At 38.2% G+C, this 18,182-nt stretch overlaps 1 protein-coding gene across 2 annotated transcripts in view; it reads right to left on the bottom strand.

Moving 5' to 3' along the window:
• ARID2 (AT-rich interaction domain 2) overlaps positions 1-18,182 on the bottom strand; it is an 817,990-nt gene that overhangs the window by 490,689 nt on the left and 309,119 nt on the right. For both annotated transcript variants that reach the window (XM_033959297.1, XM_033959298.1), the window contains 2 exons: positions 10,996-11,062; positions 10,662-10,912 (listed from right to left, as the gene is read on the bottom strand). In XM_033959297.1, the coding sequence (XP_033815188.1) occupies positions 10,662-10,912; positions 10,996-11,062 (318 nt within the window). The remainder of the gene's footprint in view (positions 1-10,661; positions 10,913-10,995; positions 11,063-18,182) is intronic.

The following is an 18,182-nucleotide window of genomic DNA, read 5'->3' as shown; positions in this document are numbered from 1 at the left end:
TTTATAAGTTGTCTGATCTGTGGACCATCGAAAATTCCTGCCTTCAGTTTTTCCATGTAAGTCTAGGTAACATATGCACTATGTATTCAATGCATGAACCATCTTTATTCAAAGCCTTTACAAATTGTTTCATCAGGCCTAGCTTTATATGTAGTGGTGGCAGTATGATTCTCTCTGGTGCTACCAACGGTTCATTGATTACATTTTGTCCTCCAACCACCATATATTCCCTCGGAGGCCAATTTTTATTTTTGCCCAATATTCATGTTTGGCTCTACTATCCCATAGGAATAAAAACTAAGGATATTTCGTGTAGCCACTTTGTTGACCAAGAAGAAAATTAACCATCTTCGTCTACACAATCACCCATTGATGTTCTTGGTCATTTATACTTTCCAAGACTAAAGAGATAGCCTTGTAACTCTTCTTTCATCCTGGTGGAGTGACCGATTGGAATAGAACCATATTTGTTGTCGTTATTTAAAAGAACATATTTCAAACTACATTTTGAACTGTCAATGAAAAGATGCTACTCATTTGGATTATATTCTGATAGACCCATTTTCTTCAGAAGGTTTCCTATGTCATTGCTGAATACTAAGTTGTTGTCTTCAGTAAAGAATGGCAGTAAGTCCTTTTCTCTCCTTCAATAAAATGTAATTTTCATTCCAGCCTGAATTACATTATTTTCCTTTAGTCTGGAGGAAAGCAATTCAGAAGACTCCTTGGAAAGATTTAAGTCCCTGATCATATCACTCAATTCATTCTGGTCAAAACGTTCACTATGTAAAGTTGTTTAGGAATCACTGTCACTGCCACCACTTTCTTTACCTTTTGCGATATCAGCCATGCAAGACATCCTCTAAGAGCTGTAGTAGTTCACGGAAAGGTAGAATGAGTATAAGATACTAGTGCGGAATAGGTCTCCTGGCTGAAGGTAGATCAGGATAAGACCACTTGTCACGATTATTTCAATTGATGCCTACGATATTAACAATATAAAAAATAAGTCATTGAAGTGGTTTTTCGGTTCCCCCCAAAACCATTGGTACTCCAAATTTCGGGCAGCTTCTCTTTCCATTTGTCCACTGGCGCAAATGCTCCGTACAAGTTTTGCATACAATATGAGGAGCCCATGGCTTATCTTGATCTCCAAGCTTGATATCAAAATAACCTACATATTTATTTATTTAAACTTAGAAATAAGCTTTCTACTTGCTTTCAATGTGTATGCCCCACAAATATAGCAAATATTGGGATAATCCAAGTAGCTTCATTTTGAAGTAGGCAAAATGAAGTAGCCATTTTGAAGTAGCAAAAATGAAATGATATGAGTGGGAATATACACACACCTCCTATACAATCATAACCATTATACAGTTAAGTGACTTACTTTTTACAATCCAATATTTTGGATGTAAAATTACAGTTGGAAATATGTAAACACTCTTACTATATCTGCTAACTTGTACGCAAAAACAAAAACCAGGTAACAGAAGACAACATTAAAAACCTCGTTAGAATGTAAATCTATGTGCAACTGTTTTAAACAGATCACGTTGCGAAACCTTTGAAATACAAATTTATGTATTCTAAGGAAACCATGTTTACCATCTAAATTTTTTGCACATGATTATGTAATATAAAAGAACGGCAATTTTGTCATTTGTGCTTCACATTTTAATGCCAGTGTACATTATAGGAAAGGAAGTAGACTAATAGTTGTGAAACACAGGTCATTATACACAAAAATAAAATGTGGGTAATTTAAATACGTACATAAATTTCCTATTCAAGAAAGAAAGCTTGTTATGACATCCCGATTCTGCAAAAGATATCCTTTAAATGGCGGTAAAAAAAATTAATAAATTCAACCATATCTAAGAACTAGAGCTGATGCAGTCTAGCCAATGCAATTTTCTGAATCAGTGCCCCCCCAAAAAACCCCAACAGGTCACAAAAACCAAAGCACCAAGAAATTTTTTGTTGTTGTTGGCCTGTGCAATAATGCAATTAGCAATTTACCCTGGTCCCAAATCTAGAGCGCAAAAATTTAAAAAATTCTGAACAGGTGTCTGGCTCCTGGGGCATAGAGTCACTCTAAGGGGGCTAAATTGTGTGTTTCTGAGGCTGCGCAGGGTCCACAGCCTGGCGGATAGAATTACTAGCCATGCCAAGCCCCAAAAACCACGAAGGCCACCCCACTGGACTAGCTGAGCATTTGGTCACCTGCTTCAGCAGGAGAGAGGCTAAGCTGGATGCTGCGTACATCCCCCCCAGCTGCGCCAAGCAGCACATGGTGCAAGAATGCTCTAAAAAAGCTAAATTTGTGCAATCCTGGCAAGAATCCACATGAGGAGAGCTCAAGTACAGCAAGTTTTTAGGCAAAATGTGCAGTTTTGAAGCAGGGAGCTTTAGGAAATAAAATGGCAGAACAAACACACATCTGAAGACATGCATACAGAAGGAAAGAACTGAAAGTGGAGCTATAGAGCCCAGTGAAGCATAACAGAGGCAGAGTGAAAAATCTGGAGTGGCTCTTTCTGCAGCATACGGCTAAAGGGAAATAACCCTACTGTCTAGAACAGGGGTGTCAAACTCAAACTCAATCACATAAGGGACCGAAATCTAAAACATAGACTAAGTCGTGGGCCAAATTTTTTATTAAGATACTTAGGGGTCCTTTTATTAAGGTACGCTAAAGATTAGGACACGCTAAATGTGCACCTTAATAAAAGGTCCCCTTAGTGTTAGTAGAAGTATAGGGATACAACCTCTTCAGCCCCATGCTGGCTCTGTGATGTAAACAAAATAAATAAAAAAGACTTCCTCTCTCTTTTAGATCCTAGTTCATGCTTGCTGTCTAACACCAACTCTGACTGTATACATATTTCAAATCTGACATATTGTAATTGCAAAACAGAAAATAAAATTATTTTTTCTATCTTTTCTTGTCTGGTCATTATTCAAATCATGTTGGTCCCAGGCTCTAGTTGTCTTCTGATAACTCACTTGCCAGTGGCTCCTGCCCATTTATCATTTTCTTCTTTCTCCGTGCTAACCATCCATCTTCCATTTCTGTTCTCTGCTTCCATTTCATTTCCCCTCCCCCGAAGATCTGGCATCTTTCCTTTTTTTTCATCTCCATCTCCACAGCGATGGACTCTACCATACCCAGATCCACTCTTTCTCCTTTTCTGAACTACCCTTTCATCCAGCATCTCTCCCTCCCTCCTTCCCCACCACCCCAGGGCCCACCATCTGTCCCTTTCTCTTCCCAACTACCCTCCTATCTAGTATCTCTATCCCCCCTCCACATCATTCTTTGTGTTCAACTTCTCTCCCTTTCTGTTCCTTCCCTCCCTCCCATTGTCCACCATCTCTCTTCCTCTCCTCTGTTTTTATACCCATTATTTCTTCCCCTCCTCCCACCCTCAGTCCAGCATATGCACATCTATTTGGACCCCTCCTTCCCTCCCTCTATGTACTTCTACACCAGGGCCCGCTGTGGCCAACCCCCCCCCCCCAGGCCTGCATGTTTTCCCCCTTCTTTTTAGCGTCCTCCGGCTTCCCTGTCTCACCTTCAAAGCAGCCTGCAGAGGATCGCAGGTCGACTGTAGCGAACCTATCAGGCTGTCGTCAGCCTCCGCAGCACGTTCACTCTGCCGCAGTCCCGCTCCTCCTCTGATGTATGGGAGCGAGGCAGAGGGAACGTGCTGCAGAGGTCAATGGCAGCCTGCTAGGTTCGTTTCAGCCAACCGGTGATCCTCTGCAGGCTGCTTTGAAGGTGAGAATGGGAAGCCGGGAGAGAGATGGTGGACAATGGGATGGAGGGAGGGAAGGAACAGAGGGCATTTCGTGGGCTTGAGTTTGACATCCCTGATCTAGAATGTCTCACCTATTTCACTGGAATTTCAATTTCCCTTCCTATTTTATCTACCTCTTACCCCTCTGGTTCTGCTGGGTTTCAGGTTCCAAATCGTCTCCTGTACTTTAGCAATCTGCCTCACCTCACTGAAGTCATTTCCCCATGTTGAGGTGAAATACATGCTGTCTGATATTCTGCTGCAAATTACTCTGCTAGGGAAAGATGGCGGCAATCGGCTGGGAGTCTAAATTGGGTCTCTCAGCTGAGAGAAACTCCGAGCTGATGAGAGGACAGATTATTTATTTCTGCACAAGATAAAATTGGCCGTTCTACGATGTCACTACCCTTATTTAATTAAAATCTGTTTGCCAGTTGTGGTTTGTTCTTGATAGTATCCTGCTCACTCATGAGGAGTAACAAGCTGTGCAAGCCGTGCAGTTCCCTGCCGGTCTTACTACCTTAAATGATTTCATTTAAATGTATTGCCCCCCCCAAAAAAAAAAAAATTTTTTTTTAATTTTTTAGATTGATTTGTTTAAATCATTGGGATTTTTTTTATACTTCTTTACATGGACTTTTCTTCTTTCCTAGGGGATTTTTTCCTTTCATCCTCCTGAAGTTCACATGAAACACAATTTCATGTTGAGGAAGATGAATTGATCTACTTTGGAGAGTGGATTTTGTATGAGTGTGTTTTAGGACACTTATTTTGGGATTACAACTTTGAACTTTGTTTGGGCATTGAAGAATTTGGTAGTGGCATGTTTCCACTTATCTTGACTTTAAAGCGTCTTGAAACATCAGCTAAAGATAAGTTTCATTATTTCTTTTTTTTTTTTTTTTTTTTTTTAAGTTCAATAGTTTTTATTAAGTATTTTAAAGGATACAAGAATCATTTAAAGTACATAGAAACAAAATAAAGCTTTCTGTATATAAAATATATAAATTTATGTTTAACTGTATAGGAGCAAAGGCTCCAATTATTAAAAATGTATGTAAGGGATATATAAGATAAAGATAAGAGAGAGCAGTAAAGAAAAAAGGAAAGAAAAATGAAAGAGAGAAGAGAGGAGAAGAAAAGGATAACAGGAGTGTCTAAGAAGATGAGCGTACATAGGAATCTAAGAATGACCATGGAGATTTGTTGTATTTCAAGTTCATGCAGGTTCGGAATGTAACTCTCTTCTCATATGCGTAGGATTCAAATCTATGATACATACTCAGAGAGTTCCACCAAAAGGTATAATCTAATAGCGAGGGTGATTTCCAATTTTTTAGAATGTGCATGAGGGCAGTCACCAACATGGTATCAACGAGTTTAGGTGGACAATTTGATTGTGTGAAACATGGGTGTTGAGAGCGAAGGATTATAATGTCTACAGAGATTTCTTCTGAGCAGTTAGTAATAGATTGTATGGTGTTCCAGACGTAGGTCCAAAAAGAGCGGACTAGAGTACAATGAAATAACATATGATCAAGAGTTCCTTCCTCTTTCAAACAGTTCCAACAAACAGAGTCTTGTTTTAAGTTAGCTTTCCACATGCGAAGTGGGGTCCATATTGCCTGCCACATAAGGAAGTACATTGATTGTGATACTCTAGAAGATAAAAGCGGGCGATTTGTTGATGACCAGAAAAGCTCCCAATCAATGTCAGAAAGTTTCATTATTTCCATCTATATACTATTGGCTGGTTGGTAGGTGGTGGTGCTATGATGTGATAGCTATAACCATTACCTGTAGCGATGGTTTATATTATTTACTGAAAACAACAACACCCACAAAGGTGAAACTGTCTTCAGAACTGGATTAAAACTTGTACTTTATTACATAGATTCTGAACAAGACACATGACCCAACACTGACAGTGTTTCGGCTCTTGCCTGCCTCAGGGGTCTGAAATAAACATAAAAATATCATAAATACATATACACAAAATCATCAAAAGAAGATATCAAAAAAATCACCACAAAACACAACTTTTTCAGGGGCAAACTCAGGGACGTCTCCCACTGGAGAGGAACAGTGCTTGATTTAATTTTCAGTGGGAGACGTCCTGAGTTTGCCTCTGAAGAAGGAAATTAAATGGAGCTCTGTAGGGCGATCAATTGGCACTCCTGGACAACAGACCCTCTTACTAGATGGATGTTGGTGGCTTCTCAGATAAGTCCTTGTAGGTGGCAGTTTAAATTCACTGGACAAATGTGATTTTTTTTTTTTTTCTCAAGCCTCATCAATTAGTAATTTTGCACTTTGTGTGCTTTCTGAAATTCAGGAACAATGTGACTTTGCACTCGACACTTTGGGCACTTTATTATTATTATTATTATCTTCAATCTTTGCACATCTGAATTTATATTTATTAGAATTTTTAACACATTAATTGGTTTTCAAAGCTAGAGGATGGCTTTAAATGATGTTTATGGGTAACCTTGCATACACTCTAGGGTGCTTTATGCCTGATATGCCCTGGTGAACTTTTGACTTTCTGTCAATAAGTTCCCATGAACTGATGGCCATCCCCAGCTATTTATTAAATCTTTAGAGATTCTTGGTGTACCTAACCAATATTAATTGAACAGTACAAATTTTGAAAGCCCACAGGTTCAAGATAGTTCCCAGAATTGAGAGTAGATCTTTACCTTCCACATTTAGAAAAACAACATGTGACTATTACATATCATATAATTTAAACATATCAATTTAAAACTGTACATAAATGGTCTCATGTATGTCCAATGCTTTTAGAATATTAGGAAAATATGGAAAAGTACCTTAGCACTCTTTAAAATAATGCGTCCAAATGTGGAAAAAAATCTGAAATGAATAAAAAGCAATAAAATCATTTATCTTATGCACATTTGTTTATGTCTTCTATGCCATATTTTTCTAACTTGACTCAAATGAACTTAATTATAATCATAATTTTCAACACAAATTCAAAGTTAGTCATAATTAGCCATATGATCGGAGCCTTCAAGAAGCATAGAAAAGTAAAAATAAACAAATAAAAATCTCTTAAGTGATGAAATCCATTTAATCTACAGAGCGACATCAAATAAGCTTGATACCAATCATGTTTATGATCATAGATTTTCCGCATGATTTTAATTTCAATCATATGATAAAATATTGAAATAAGACAACAGTCTTTGTAAATGAAAATTCATTATTAAATAAAAAATATATAAAAAAGCAAAAGTTCTGTAAAGTAATAGCTCTACATTGAAGGAGTCTAAAAACAAGATACTTCATCGTGATACTCAAATCATATGATTGAAATTAAAATCATGCGGAAAATCTATGATCATAAATATGATTGGTATTAAGCTTACTTGAATTAAGGGCTCCTTTTACAAAGGTGCTCTAGCGGTTATAGCGCACGCTTAGCCCGTGCTAGCCGTTACCGCCTCCTTTTAAACAGGCGATAATTTTTCAGCTAGCACGCGCTAATCTTGTGCATGCGTTAAAAACGCTAGCGCACCTTAGTAAAAGGAGCCCTAAGTGTTGATGATGTCGCTCTGTACAGTATATACAGTATATTCAAGGATTTCATCACTTAAGAAATTTTTATTTATATTTATTTTTACTTTTCTATGCTTCTTGTTCTTGAAGGCTCTGATCATATGACTAATTTTGACTAACTTTGAATTTGTGTTGAAAATTAGGATCATAATTAAGTTCATTTGAGTAAACTTAGAAAAATATGGCATTGAAGACATAAAAAGATGTGCATAAGATAAATGATTTTATTGCTTTTATTCATTTTAGATTTTTTTCCACATTTGGACGCATTATTTTAAAGAGTGCTACGGTATTTTTCCATATTTTACTAATAGTCTAAAAGCATTGGACATACATGAGACCATTTATGTACAATTATGAATGTTTTTCTAAATGTTTCATTTCTAAAATGTATTTTTATATCTTTTATTTACACACAAAGATGATCATGGATGACTTGATTTATTATCTATTTTTAATTTATAAAAGTGTTTTTGTGGTGATTTTTTTGATGTTTTCTTTTGATGGTTTTGTGTATATGTATTTATGATGTTCTGTTATATGATATTTTTATGTTTATTTCAGACCCCTGAGGCAGGCAAGAGCCGAAACATTGTAACACTGTCAGTGTTGGGTCATGTGTCTTGTTCAGAATCTATGTAATAAAGTACAAGTTTTAATCCAGTTCTGAAGACAGTTTCACCTTTGTGGGTGTTGTTTTTGGTTGGACTTTTGGACTCCCTTTCTTTGTTGTCTGGCTTTAATTATATTATTTAATGACCACCTTTTCTTCATAAATTATTATCATTTGAGTTTTGTGTTATATTTGAGAGATTCATTATTTTTTGTGTATATATTTTGTTTATGTATCTAGAATAATTTGAGTATAATTTTCCTGATTTTTTTCTTTGATTTTGAGCAAATTACTCTGGCCATGCTCCCACCTGTCAGTACTGTCATCATCCCAAGTAAGAATAAAGCACTATTATGTTTAGATAAAGTAGATGCCATTTACAAAATTTCAACTTTCTAGGTAGGTTAAGTACTGATTAGCAATACTGAGTAGAGTGGAAAGGGTAGATGTGAATCGCTTGTTTACTCTTTCCAAAAATACTAGGAGAATGTGATAAAAGCAATTAGCTTGGCAGGGTTTAAAAAAGGTTTGGCTAATTTCCTAAAACAAAAGTTCATAAGCCATTATTGAAATGGCTTGGGGAAATCCACTGCTTTTTCCTAGGATAAGCAGCATAAAATCTGTTTTACTTGTTGGGCTTTTGCAAAAGTACTTGTAACCTGGATTGGTCACTGTCGGAAACTGGGCTTGATGGACTTCAGTCTGTCCCAGTATGGCAGCTCTTTTTATAAACTCTGCTCTAGTCCTCTCTTCAAATGTGTTTTTAGTCACAGAGAATGATCTTTGGAATGTTTCTGTTTCAATCTTCTGACTAAAGAATGGCATAATATAACATCAGAATAACACCATTATTCAATGACACATACTCACCTGTGTAAAAATAATAATGCATGGTCTTACCTTCAAAAGATGTTCACATGTATATTTTACTAGCAAACAATCAGTTTATTTCATTTCACACACACAGGAAGAATAGATAGAACTTTGCTACTGCTTTACAAAACAGCAGAAAAACAGCATTTGACAACAGAAAATAATCAAAAGCCATAATTTTTTTAAATAATTATCAATATGTTTTTTTCTTTTTATAATTTCCTCTCTCCATATAGTGGACTTCTGCTTAAACTCATAGAGGGTTTATCCTTTACTTTAGATTTCATTACATTGTAATATATTACGTAAGGGTTGATTTCTAAACAAGATTACTTATCCCAGTTTGCCTTTATAAATTTAATCTGGCTATCTCAAAGAAATGTTTAAGGGGGTGTTTGCACCAAGTATGTTCTTTCACGTGTGGTGAAAATGTCCAACAGCTCGGACTTAGGTGCTCTTGGCAGACAAACTATGACATCAGAGCTTTGTCCATTAGGAATAGAAAGGGGGTACATTTTTGGGAGAGCAAAGGAATATCAGTGTTATTTGGTTGCCTTTCAAGTTCTGGCTAAATGCTGGAAAACACACAGAGCTCTTTCTTTAGAGCTTAGGAAGGGGACCTTATATGATATGGTGATAATGGAATACCTTACCGGAGAATCTCTCAAACTGTGTGCTACAGCACAGTGGTGTGCCCTGAAGAGATTCAAGGTATGCCACAAGAGATTCCAGATTTTTACTTTATTTTTAAAAAATTCCCTTCATAAGTTTACACTAGAATAGATGACATGTACGTCACGTACGCAAGAGTCTGCCAGTGTTATGAGCGTCTGTGTGCATAAGGATAAAATCTCAGACAAGCATCATTCTTTGATGTGAATGGTCTTTGAAAATTGCAAGTAATTTTAGTTTTATTTTTTAGGCTGTAGTAATCCTAACTTGAGCAACAAAGCAATAAAGGCTTTGTTACCATTTGGATCTTCTTATCTTTACGAACTTGGATTTTCAGCTCTGACAAAAATTAAATCGAAAAAAGAGAACGACTGCAGATGGTGGATGATGAAATGCGTGTTTACTTGCCGACTATCAAACCGCATTTTGAATTAATTTGCACTCAAAAACAAGCACATCCATCACATTGATTAGCAATTCTATTCTATCTACTTTAGTTTCACCGTTGTTAAAATTACCCATACATAGCTTAAAGAACTTTAAATATATAACTCTCAAATTTAATTTTTTTGTTGGTTTTGCAATTTTATAATTTCAATTATGTGCTGCAAAAAAACATTTGCTCCATTTAGTGTGCTGGAGCTAATTTGAGAGACATTGTAATCCAAAGTATTAGCTCAATGAGATTAGCTAGATACTTATCTTAAAGAGTGATTCAAGAAGGTGGGGTTTGGGGTGAAGAAGGGAGAAGTCTAGGGTAGAGGATATTTTTGTAATGGCAGGAAATGCTTTGTTCTCTTGAATCTATTTATTGCATTTGTGCATTGGATATGTTTGAGAACACTGATGGGCTTATTCTGAACTCATGCTTTTCTCTTAATGAACAAGTTGAAAATTCAAAAATATATTACTATACTTATTTTTAGTGTAGCAACATACTGCCCTCCAGCAAAGAAATTAAAATGCTGTTAAGATTTATTTTATTGTAGAATGAATGCTCTCCTTTAAATTTACCACTATGAAGTTCATATTGACTACTTTTTAAAACAAGGATGGGCTGCAATAGAAGCACTCAAATGACAACTCATTCAAAAGATATTTTAGTTCCTTACCTCAGCTGCAATATTGCCCAATGTGTCAAGACCCAACTGTCTTAGAGAAATAAAATGACTATGAGCAGAGAGTAACAAGAAACGAAGACATGTACGATTAGCTGCCAAAAGTTTAACATTTCCTTCCTCAAAGGAAAGATTTCGCAAAATCACTGCTATCTGGAGAACTCTCTGTCCTTCAATATCATTAATACCCAGTTTCCGAGGTGGATGAAACAAGGAATTCCAAATGCTTTCTTCTGATAAATCATCTGCAAAACAAAACAGCAGCCTTACTTGAACAGTTTCTTCTCTACCAAAAAGGATGTTACTTATTTTATTCCAAGTGACTCACCCTGAGATTGGTTTCTGTCAGAAATGAGGTCACGTACTTCATGATCTTCAACAATATCCTTCCAAAACTGAGATAAAATAAATTATTAAAATTAACATAGTCTTCTATTTCTCTTCAAAAATAAATCACTACTACATCTTAAATGAGGCATTAAAGATGAGGATTTAGTATAGCTCTATAAAGAGTAGAAGCAGATTTCCTCTCTTTGATAACCAATTTGAAGTTTTTGCAATTAGTTCATTTTCCAGTCCCAGATGCTGGTCATAACATTGATTTACTATATCAGACACTAATCATAGGCTCTTTGGGTAATATGGATGCCTTAGCACCTCCTAATATTCCCCCCTTTAAGTCTGCAGAACTGGGGCAGCAAGCTCCTTCCTTCAGAATGTCAGGAAGCCACACAAAAAGTACTTCTGTATTCTGGCTATTGTATTCATCTCCCCCCCCTGCGGCCTGTTGACAGACTCCTCACCTCCCCACCTCCCTGAGGGAGTTGCTGTAGCCTAGCAGCTGCCAATAGGGAAGGCAAGTGCAGCAGACAGATACTGACAAAAGGAACAGACAGATTCAGATAACTTTATTGGCATGGCAATTTTACCTATGTTATCTATCACAGTTAAGGTAAAAAGGACAGAGGTACTGTGAGAGGAATAAAGGGGGCAAGGAAAGATGAAGGGAATGGAAAGAGGTCACTATTTATGAGAGAATACTGTTCCGAAATGCTGGAAGAGGCAGAAAGGAGCTGTAAAAAGAAAACAGGCTGGGAGATGAGGATAGGGACTGTTAGTGGAGCTGTGGGTGAGAAGTAGACAGCTGTGAAGGTGAAGATAACTCAGGGAGAGCATGGGCTGTCTGGGAGAAGGTTGCTGGCAGACAATGACGATCTTGGAGAGAGGAAGAAGAGCAGGCAGAGAGAACACAAGCTACAGAAGAAGAGAAGTAGAGAGTAGCTGTGTAGGAGTGAGAAGAGAGCGGCTGAGGAAAGGGGGTTATGGTGAAGAGAACAGACTTGAAGATGAGAAAAGGGTAAGAAGTGGAGGAGGGGGTAAAACTAGAAGAAAGTGAGATGCAAGAAGCTGTAGAGAGAAACAGTCGAGAGACAAATATACATGGAGGAAAGATAAATTTTATTTATTTATTCGAGTTTCTATACTGTTCTCCCAGGGGAGCTCAGAACGGTTTACATGAATTTTATTCAGGTACTTTGAGCATTTTTCCCTATCTGTCCTGACAGGCTCACAAATCTATCTAATGTACCTGGGGCAATAGGGGGGGATTAAGTGACTTGCCCAGGGTCACAAGGAGCAGTGTGGGTTTGAACCCACAACCTCAGGGTGCTGAGGTTGTTGCTTTAACTACTGCGCCACACATGGGAGACTGAAAAAGAATGTTTACAAAAAGAACTTGAGAACAGACAGAAAACCAAGATCAAGTAGAGGACTGAATGTAAACTACAGCATAAATATGTATAAGGCGACCCTCTTTCAACTTGAAGGAAACAACAGAGTGAGAGAGCATGGAATGAAGTTAAGAGGTGACAAGACTCAGGAGTATCTAAAGAAATACTTTTTTAAAAAAAGAAAGGGTGGTAGATGCATGGAATAGTCTCCCAGTAGAGGTTGTGAAGACAAAGATTGTGTCTGAATTCAAGAAAACATGGGACAGGCACGAGGGATCTCTTAAGGAGAAGAGGAGATAGTAGATGCTGCGGATGGACAGACTGAATGGAAGGTTGGAAAACAGTTTAAATTTTTAGAAAAGATTTCTATGTCTGCTGAGCTGAATCAAGGTTAGGCAATTGCTTTATTCTGCCCTTCTCTTCCAGCCCTGTGCTCACTAGAATTAATGTTATTTTACTGGAGGACATGGGGAAATAGGAGGTGATTGTGTCATAGTCTGAATAATATTAAACTGCTTCTTTTTAGCAGCTCTGAAATGCAAAGACCTATGATCGAGTTTCAGATTGAAAGAGGAATAAAGTAACACCATACCTTTTTTTTATTTTATAAAAATTAAAAAATATATATCATTCCCTTGTTACATCTTATAAGAGACAGTGCTGTTGGACTAAGTGGGATCATTATGCTATATCTTCACAAATAAATAAAAGACAGCAGCAGAAATGTTTCAGGAGAAATGGGTCAAATTTTGAATGGGATAAAGGTTTCTTGGCTTAACTACAAAGCCCTGCCCACTCCATTTTCATTGTGCCAAAGATGTTACCACCAAATAATACAGTTACTTACTGTTAACAGGTGTTATCCAGGGACAGAAGGCAGATATTCTCACATGTGGGTGACGTCATCCACGGAGCCCGGTACAGATAGTGGTAAAGTGTACTCACTTTAAGCTTTAGCAAAGCTTCGAGACTGCCCGCACCGCACATGCACAAGTGCCTTCCCACCCAACGCTGACTTATGAGGTCACAGTTCTATGCCCTATTGAAGAAGTCAACTAGGGGAGGTGGGTGGGTTATGAGTATGGCTGTCTGCTGTCCCTGGATAACACCTGCTATGGTAAGTAACTGTGCTTTATCCTAAGACAAGCAGGCAGGCAGACTCCCTAGCTTTAGGAAAGGGGATGGAGGGAGAATTGGCCTCTAAGGAAACAAACGCCTGTTGCCTTGCAAGAAAAATAAAGTAGAATTAGATAACCCCATCCTAAATAAGAGGAAAAGAAAAGAATGCAGCAAAAAATTATAAATAGAGAGGTTGTAAAATAATAGACAACCTCATAGCAGAAGGAATCAAAGCAGAGGCGAGGGAGTCGTCATAAAGGCTCATGAAGAAAAGAATAAATGGATACGACCAAGAAAAGAAGTTGAAACCAGTCATGTCTCAGGTAGACGTCAATGGGTAGGGAAAAGGAATTCTGCCAAACAGAATGACAGCATGGTTCCCGTTTTATAGGACAAAAGGGGAAACACCTTAGTAAGAAGAGGGAGTCGTTACTATGGAGCATAGAAATTAAATGGAAAGAAATAGTGGCGGACTGGGGAAAAGTCACATATTAAAAATGCTCCCCTTGAGGGCTGTGAAAGAGCTATGGTATGTCTTGGGGAAAAAAAATGAAAAGAGCCAGTGCAAGGATTGGAAAGGAGAAGTAGTACTTCTCAAGTGATATGCTGGAAAAAGGGAAACTGGCAAATACGTTTAGTAAAGACATGGTGAACAAGGAATGGATATGTTAGATATCCCCGTAGGGAAGGAAAACAAAAGAAAGGGATATGCAAATTTATATGCAGAATATGGCCTCATCTTCTACTGAAAAGAAGAGGAGAGAAGTGAGCTCAGAAACATGAGGATCAAGTAAGAGATATAGGACCTTTTCCTAAATAAAGGAAGGAATGGTGTAAAGAGCAGCTACCAATCTGGTTGCGAATAGTTGAGTAGTACACGTGTACCAATGGAAGTGAATTGTAGAATGATCGGAGGACAGTTCCATTTTGTTCCCTTTTTTTTTGTTGTTAAGATTAGAATAGAAAAAATCTAGACAGTAAAGACAAGCCTGTTAGAAGAGAACTCATGTGCAATTTGAGCTTGGATGCTTGCTACTAAATTATTAGAGGTTACCCCAGAACCAAGAGATATCAACTGAAGGTGATGTGACGCTGTAGAGTTGAGGCTGACCCAATAGAAATATAAAGAGGCAATGTGTCTGTGAGTTAGAGGTGCTTCAAATGTCTTTATTGAAAAGCAAGAGAGGTAGTCAGGGTTACAAAAAGAAAGTGACAACGAAGCAATAGAGAGAAATAAGAGTAACCATGCAACCAGAAGGAAAAAGTATTGTTGCACAGATAATCATGTGATTAACACTGAAACAAAAGATAGAAGGGCTGGCGATGAAACGCAAAGTTCACTAGCCCAGCGGAAAAAATCATAGACTCAGTACAAGGCATGATTTCTGCAATTTAGAATACAAGCAAGAGAAATGACAGAAAGCTCATACCGTTGGAAACATTTCTAGCTGAAACATGTGATGGAAGTATGAGTGGAAGAAAGGCATACAGTCATTTGGAATTAAAACAATATTACCACACAAAGAAATGCACAGAGTAGGCTTTGAAACCCTGAAAAAGGTGTATATGGCAACTTCTGCAAACAGCACCAGGGTGCCCAAATAAAAGAAATAAGTGAAATGTAACTTACTAGAAGAAGTGATCGCAGCAAGCTACAAAAAACAACCTCACAGGATATGAACAGTAGCATTGCCTTAAAACAGAGATAGGGTTTGATTATAATTCCTTGGATTTCAGCATACCGTATTCACCATCAGGGCATTTCAAATTGTGCAGCTGATGGAGAGAGTTTATATGCTCCCAACCTTAGCCAGGAAGGTGGCTCTGTGGTTCCTCGTAAGCCACAGAGATTATTGGAAAGTGAGGAACAAAACTGACATAAAGAGATAAACATAAGTTATAAGTGGGGTAGGGACTTGCAACCTGTTGATACAGCTAAAGCAGGAGTTGAACCAGGGTCGGTCTACAGTTCACTACCCATGACCACTAAGCGATGGTTCAGATGTGCTCTCAGGTATACATTATAGCAATATAACAGGTAGAAAAACATAACACTCTGGAGGGAGAGCGATATATCCATAGGAATTGGAAAAAAAAGTTTTGACAAAGGCAGCATAAGTATTGGAACAATACCAAATGGAGAAATAAGGAACATGTGTAGAGATTAATATTGGATTCCAAAGACATGAGTGTGAACCTGTTCATAATCCAGTGTACCAGCTAGTAATGAACATGCCAAAATGGGCAAGGAAAGGTTCAGGAAAAGTTCAGGAACAGGCCTAGAATTATAAAGTTAGACTCAAGTGAAGGCAGTGAAAGACAAAAAAGGATAAAATCATCTTAAAAAGGATGTGCAGTGGCCTCCTCCTTCCCTACAACCATTCCCAAGCCTCCAAGTTCTTTACAATAAAGAAGTAGAGGGACATGAAGGCTGATCTTGACATTGACCTTTTGACGTTAGAAATGGGCAGAAGGGTAAGATATTTCAAAAGTAGTATTGTGAATATCTCCTGGACTATTTATTAGCATTGATGGTACAGTGGTAGATGTTCGGTGTTGAAGAACCTGGTTGATCCTGCTGAGGGAGCATAAGCAGTGAACCGTCTGATATACTGTAGTATTCTCCATCTTCAAAGACTCAGTGGAGAATGTGGATGAAAGTGATAATGAAAGAAAGGTGATCCACTTTAGAGGGTCTACACCGATAATGGATTTGTCTGGTAAATGGAAAAAATGATAGGATATTTCCGTTAGAGTCCTGGTAATGAGTTGTTGTGAAGGGTGAGATAGACGATCCATCCTAATTCTTTCTAAATTTTTGACAGAGGTAGTATGATGTAGTGATAAACAGATGAGTTGTGACATGCTGAATAGGCTCCAAACCATACAGAAAACACATCTTGATTACCAGTGTTATATTACACCAAAAAGGTGATTCAACATTATAGGTTCTACACTCATGGTGGATCCCTGCAATAGCTCTCAATAGTGCTGGCAATGTAAGTATGTGCAGTGGAGAACAATGAGAAAGAGTCCCAGTTTCAAAGTGTAGATTATGAGGAAATCAATTATCCGGCTCAGTAAGTTCAATATTCACAGCTGGAAGTCGGGAAACTCTCACTAAAGGGTCAAAGAGAGTCAATCTTGCTGGGAGCAATAGTAAGAGAAAGAGGGGTCTCCCAGCTCTTAAAGAGTTCATCCTGAAAAAGAGTACAGAGGCAATTGAAAAATATCTGTAGGAGGCTCATCGTAATCCAATGTATCCAGTATCTGCTCTAGGTTCAGTATCTGATTCCATGTTGAGAGTCAGAACTTTTCCATAACTGTCTGGTTAGGAAAAAAGAGAAGGAGATGGATTTGAAGGGATGCCATAGGATTCTGGAGCAGATAATGTAGGCTCACACTCAGTATCAGTAGTGTGTGTGAAGACAGGTTAAAATCCATAACTGGTACTTTAGAAGATTCTGGATTAAGAAGTGTCGAGAAGAATTCATTTAATGAAAAGATGAGGGATGGAGTAGGCCACTGACTCATGGCAACATGCAGAACAAGGAATCCATCCTGTGATGTTTCAAAGAGTACATGAATGGTTGGTTTGTCAGTGCCTCCCTGCTGTGCAATATGTGGTTTGTCTGTATTACTGCCGGTAAGAGGTCTACTCAGGGCAGTCAGATTGTAGATTCTTGGGAGCATCGGATCAATGACGTGAAAGGGAAGGAGAATCGGTACAACAATAATGTCAGGAGATCTCAAGGTTCATTAATGCCTTGAAGAAAAAATTGGAGTTGATGCCTGCGAGCCTTTATGCCCTATTTTCAGCATGGGCCAGTTCCGAGGGATTCGAGGGTAGCATCGGTGGTGCATGCAACTTGAAAATGTCACCAATATCCCTCTTGAATCAGCTGATCCCGGAAGGAGTTAACAGTACCATTACTCTTCCATAAGTACCATCGATGCTGTCGAGGGTAATTCAATGCATTACATAGTCCTCTGACGCTGAACAAAAATGAATAGATGCACTGGCACTATATGACATGAAGCGGTACCATATGTGCAGTAGGGTGTCGAAGGGTCAATACCGGAAGAGGCAGCATGCTTCAGAATTGGCTGCTTGCCATCAAGAAAGATGGCATCGATGAGAGGCATAGTAACATAGTAGATGACGGCAGATAAAGATCTGAATGGTCCATCCAGTCTGCCCAACCTGATTCAATTAAAATTTTTTTATTTTATTTTTTTTCTTCTTAGCCATTTCTGGGCAAGAATCCAAAGCTTTACCCGGTACTGTGCTTGGGTTCCAACTGCCGAAATCTCTGTTAAGACTTACTCCAGCCCATCTACACCCTCCCAGCCATTGAAGTCCTCCCCTTCCCATCCTCCACCAAACGGCCATACACAGACACAGACCGTGCAAGTCTGCCCAGTAACTGGCCTAGTTCAATCTTTAATATTATTTTCTGATTCAAAATCTTCTGTGTTCATCCCACGCTTCTTTGAACTCAGTCACAGTTTTACTCTCCACCACCTCTCTCGGGAGCGCATTCCAGGCATCCACCACCCTCTCCATAAAGTAGAATTTCCTAACATCGCCCCTGAATCTACCACCCCTCAACCTCAAATTATGTCCTCTGGTTTTACCATTTTCCTTTCTCTGGAAAAGATTTTG

Source organism: Geotrypetes seraphini, chromosome 9 (assembly GCF_902459505.1).
Source record: "Geotrypetes seraphini chromosome 9, aGeoSer1.1, whole genome shotgun sequence".
In the NCBI taxonomy this organism is placed as follows: domain Eukaryota; kingdom Metazoa; phylum Chordata; class Amphibia; order Gymnophiona; family Dermophiidae; genus Geotrypetes; species Geotrypetes seraphini.
The sequence above is the reverse complement of the archived record's forward strand: the minus strand, read 5'-3'. Positions and strand labels throughout refer to the sequence as shown.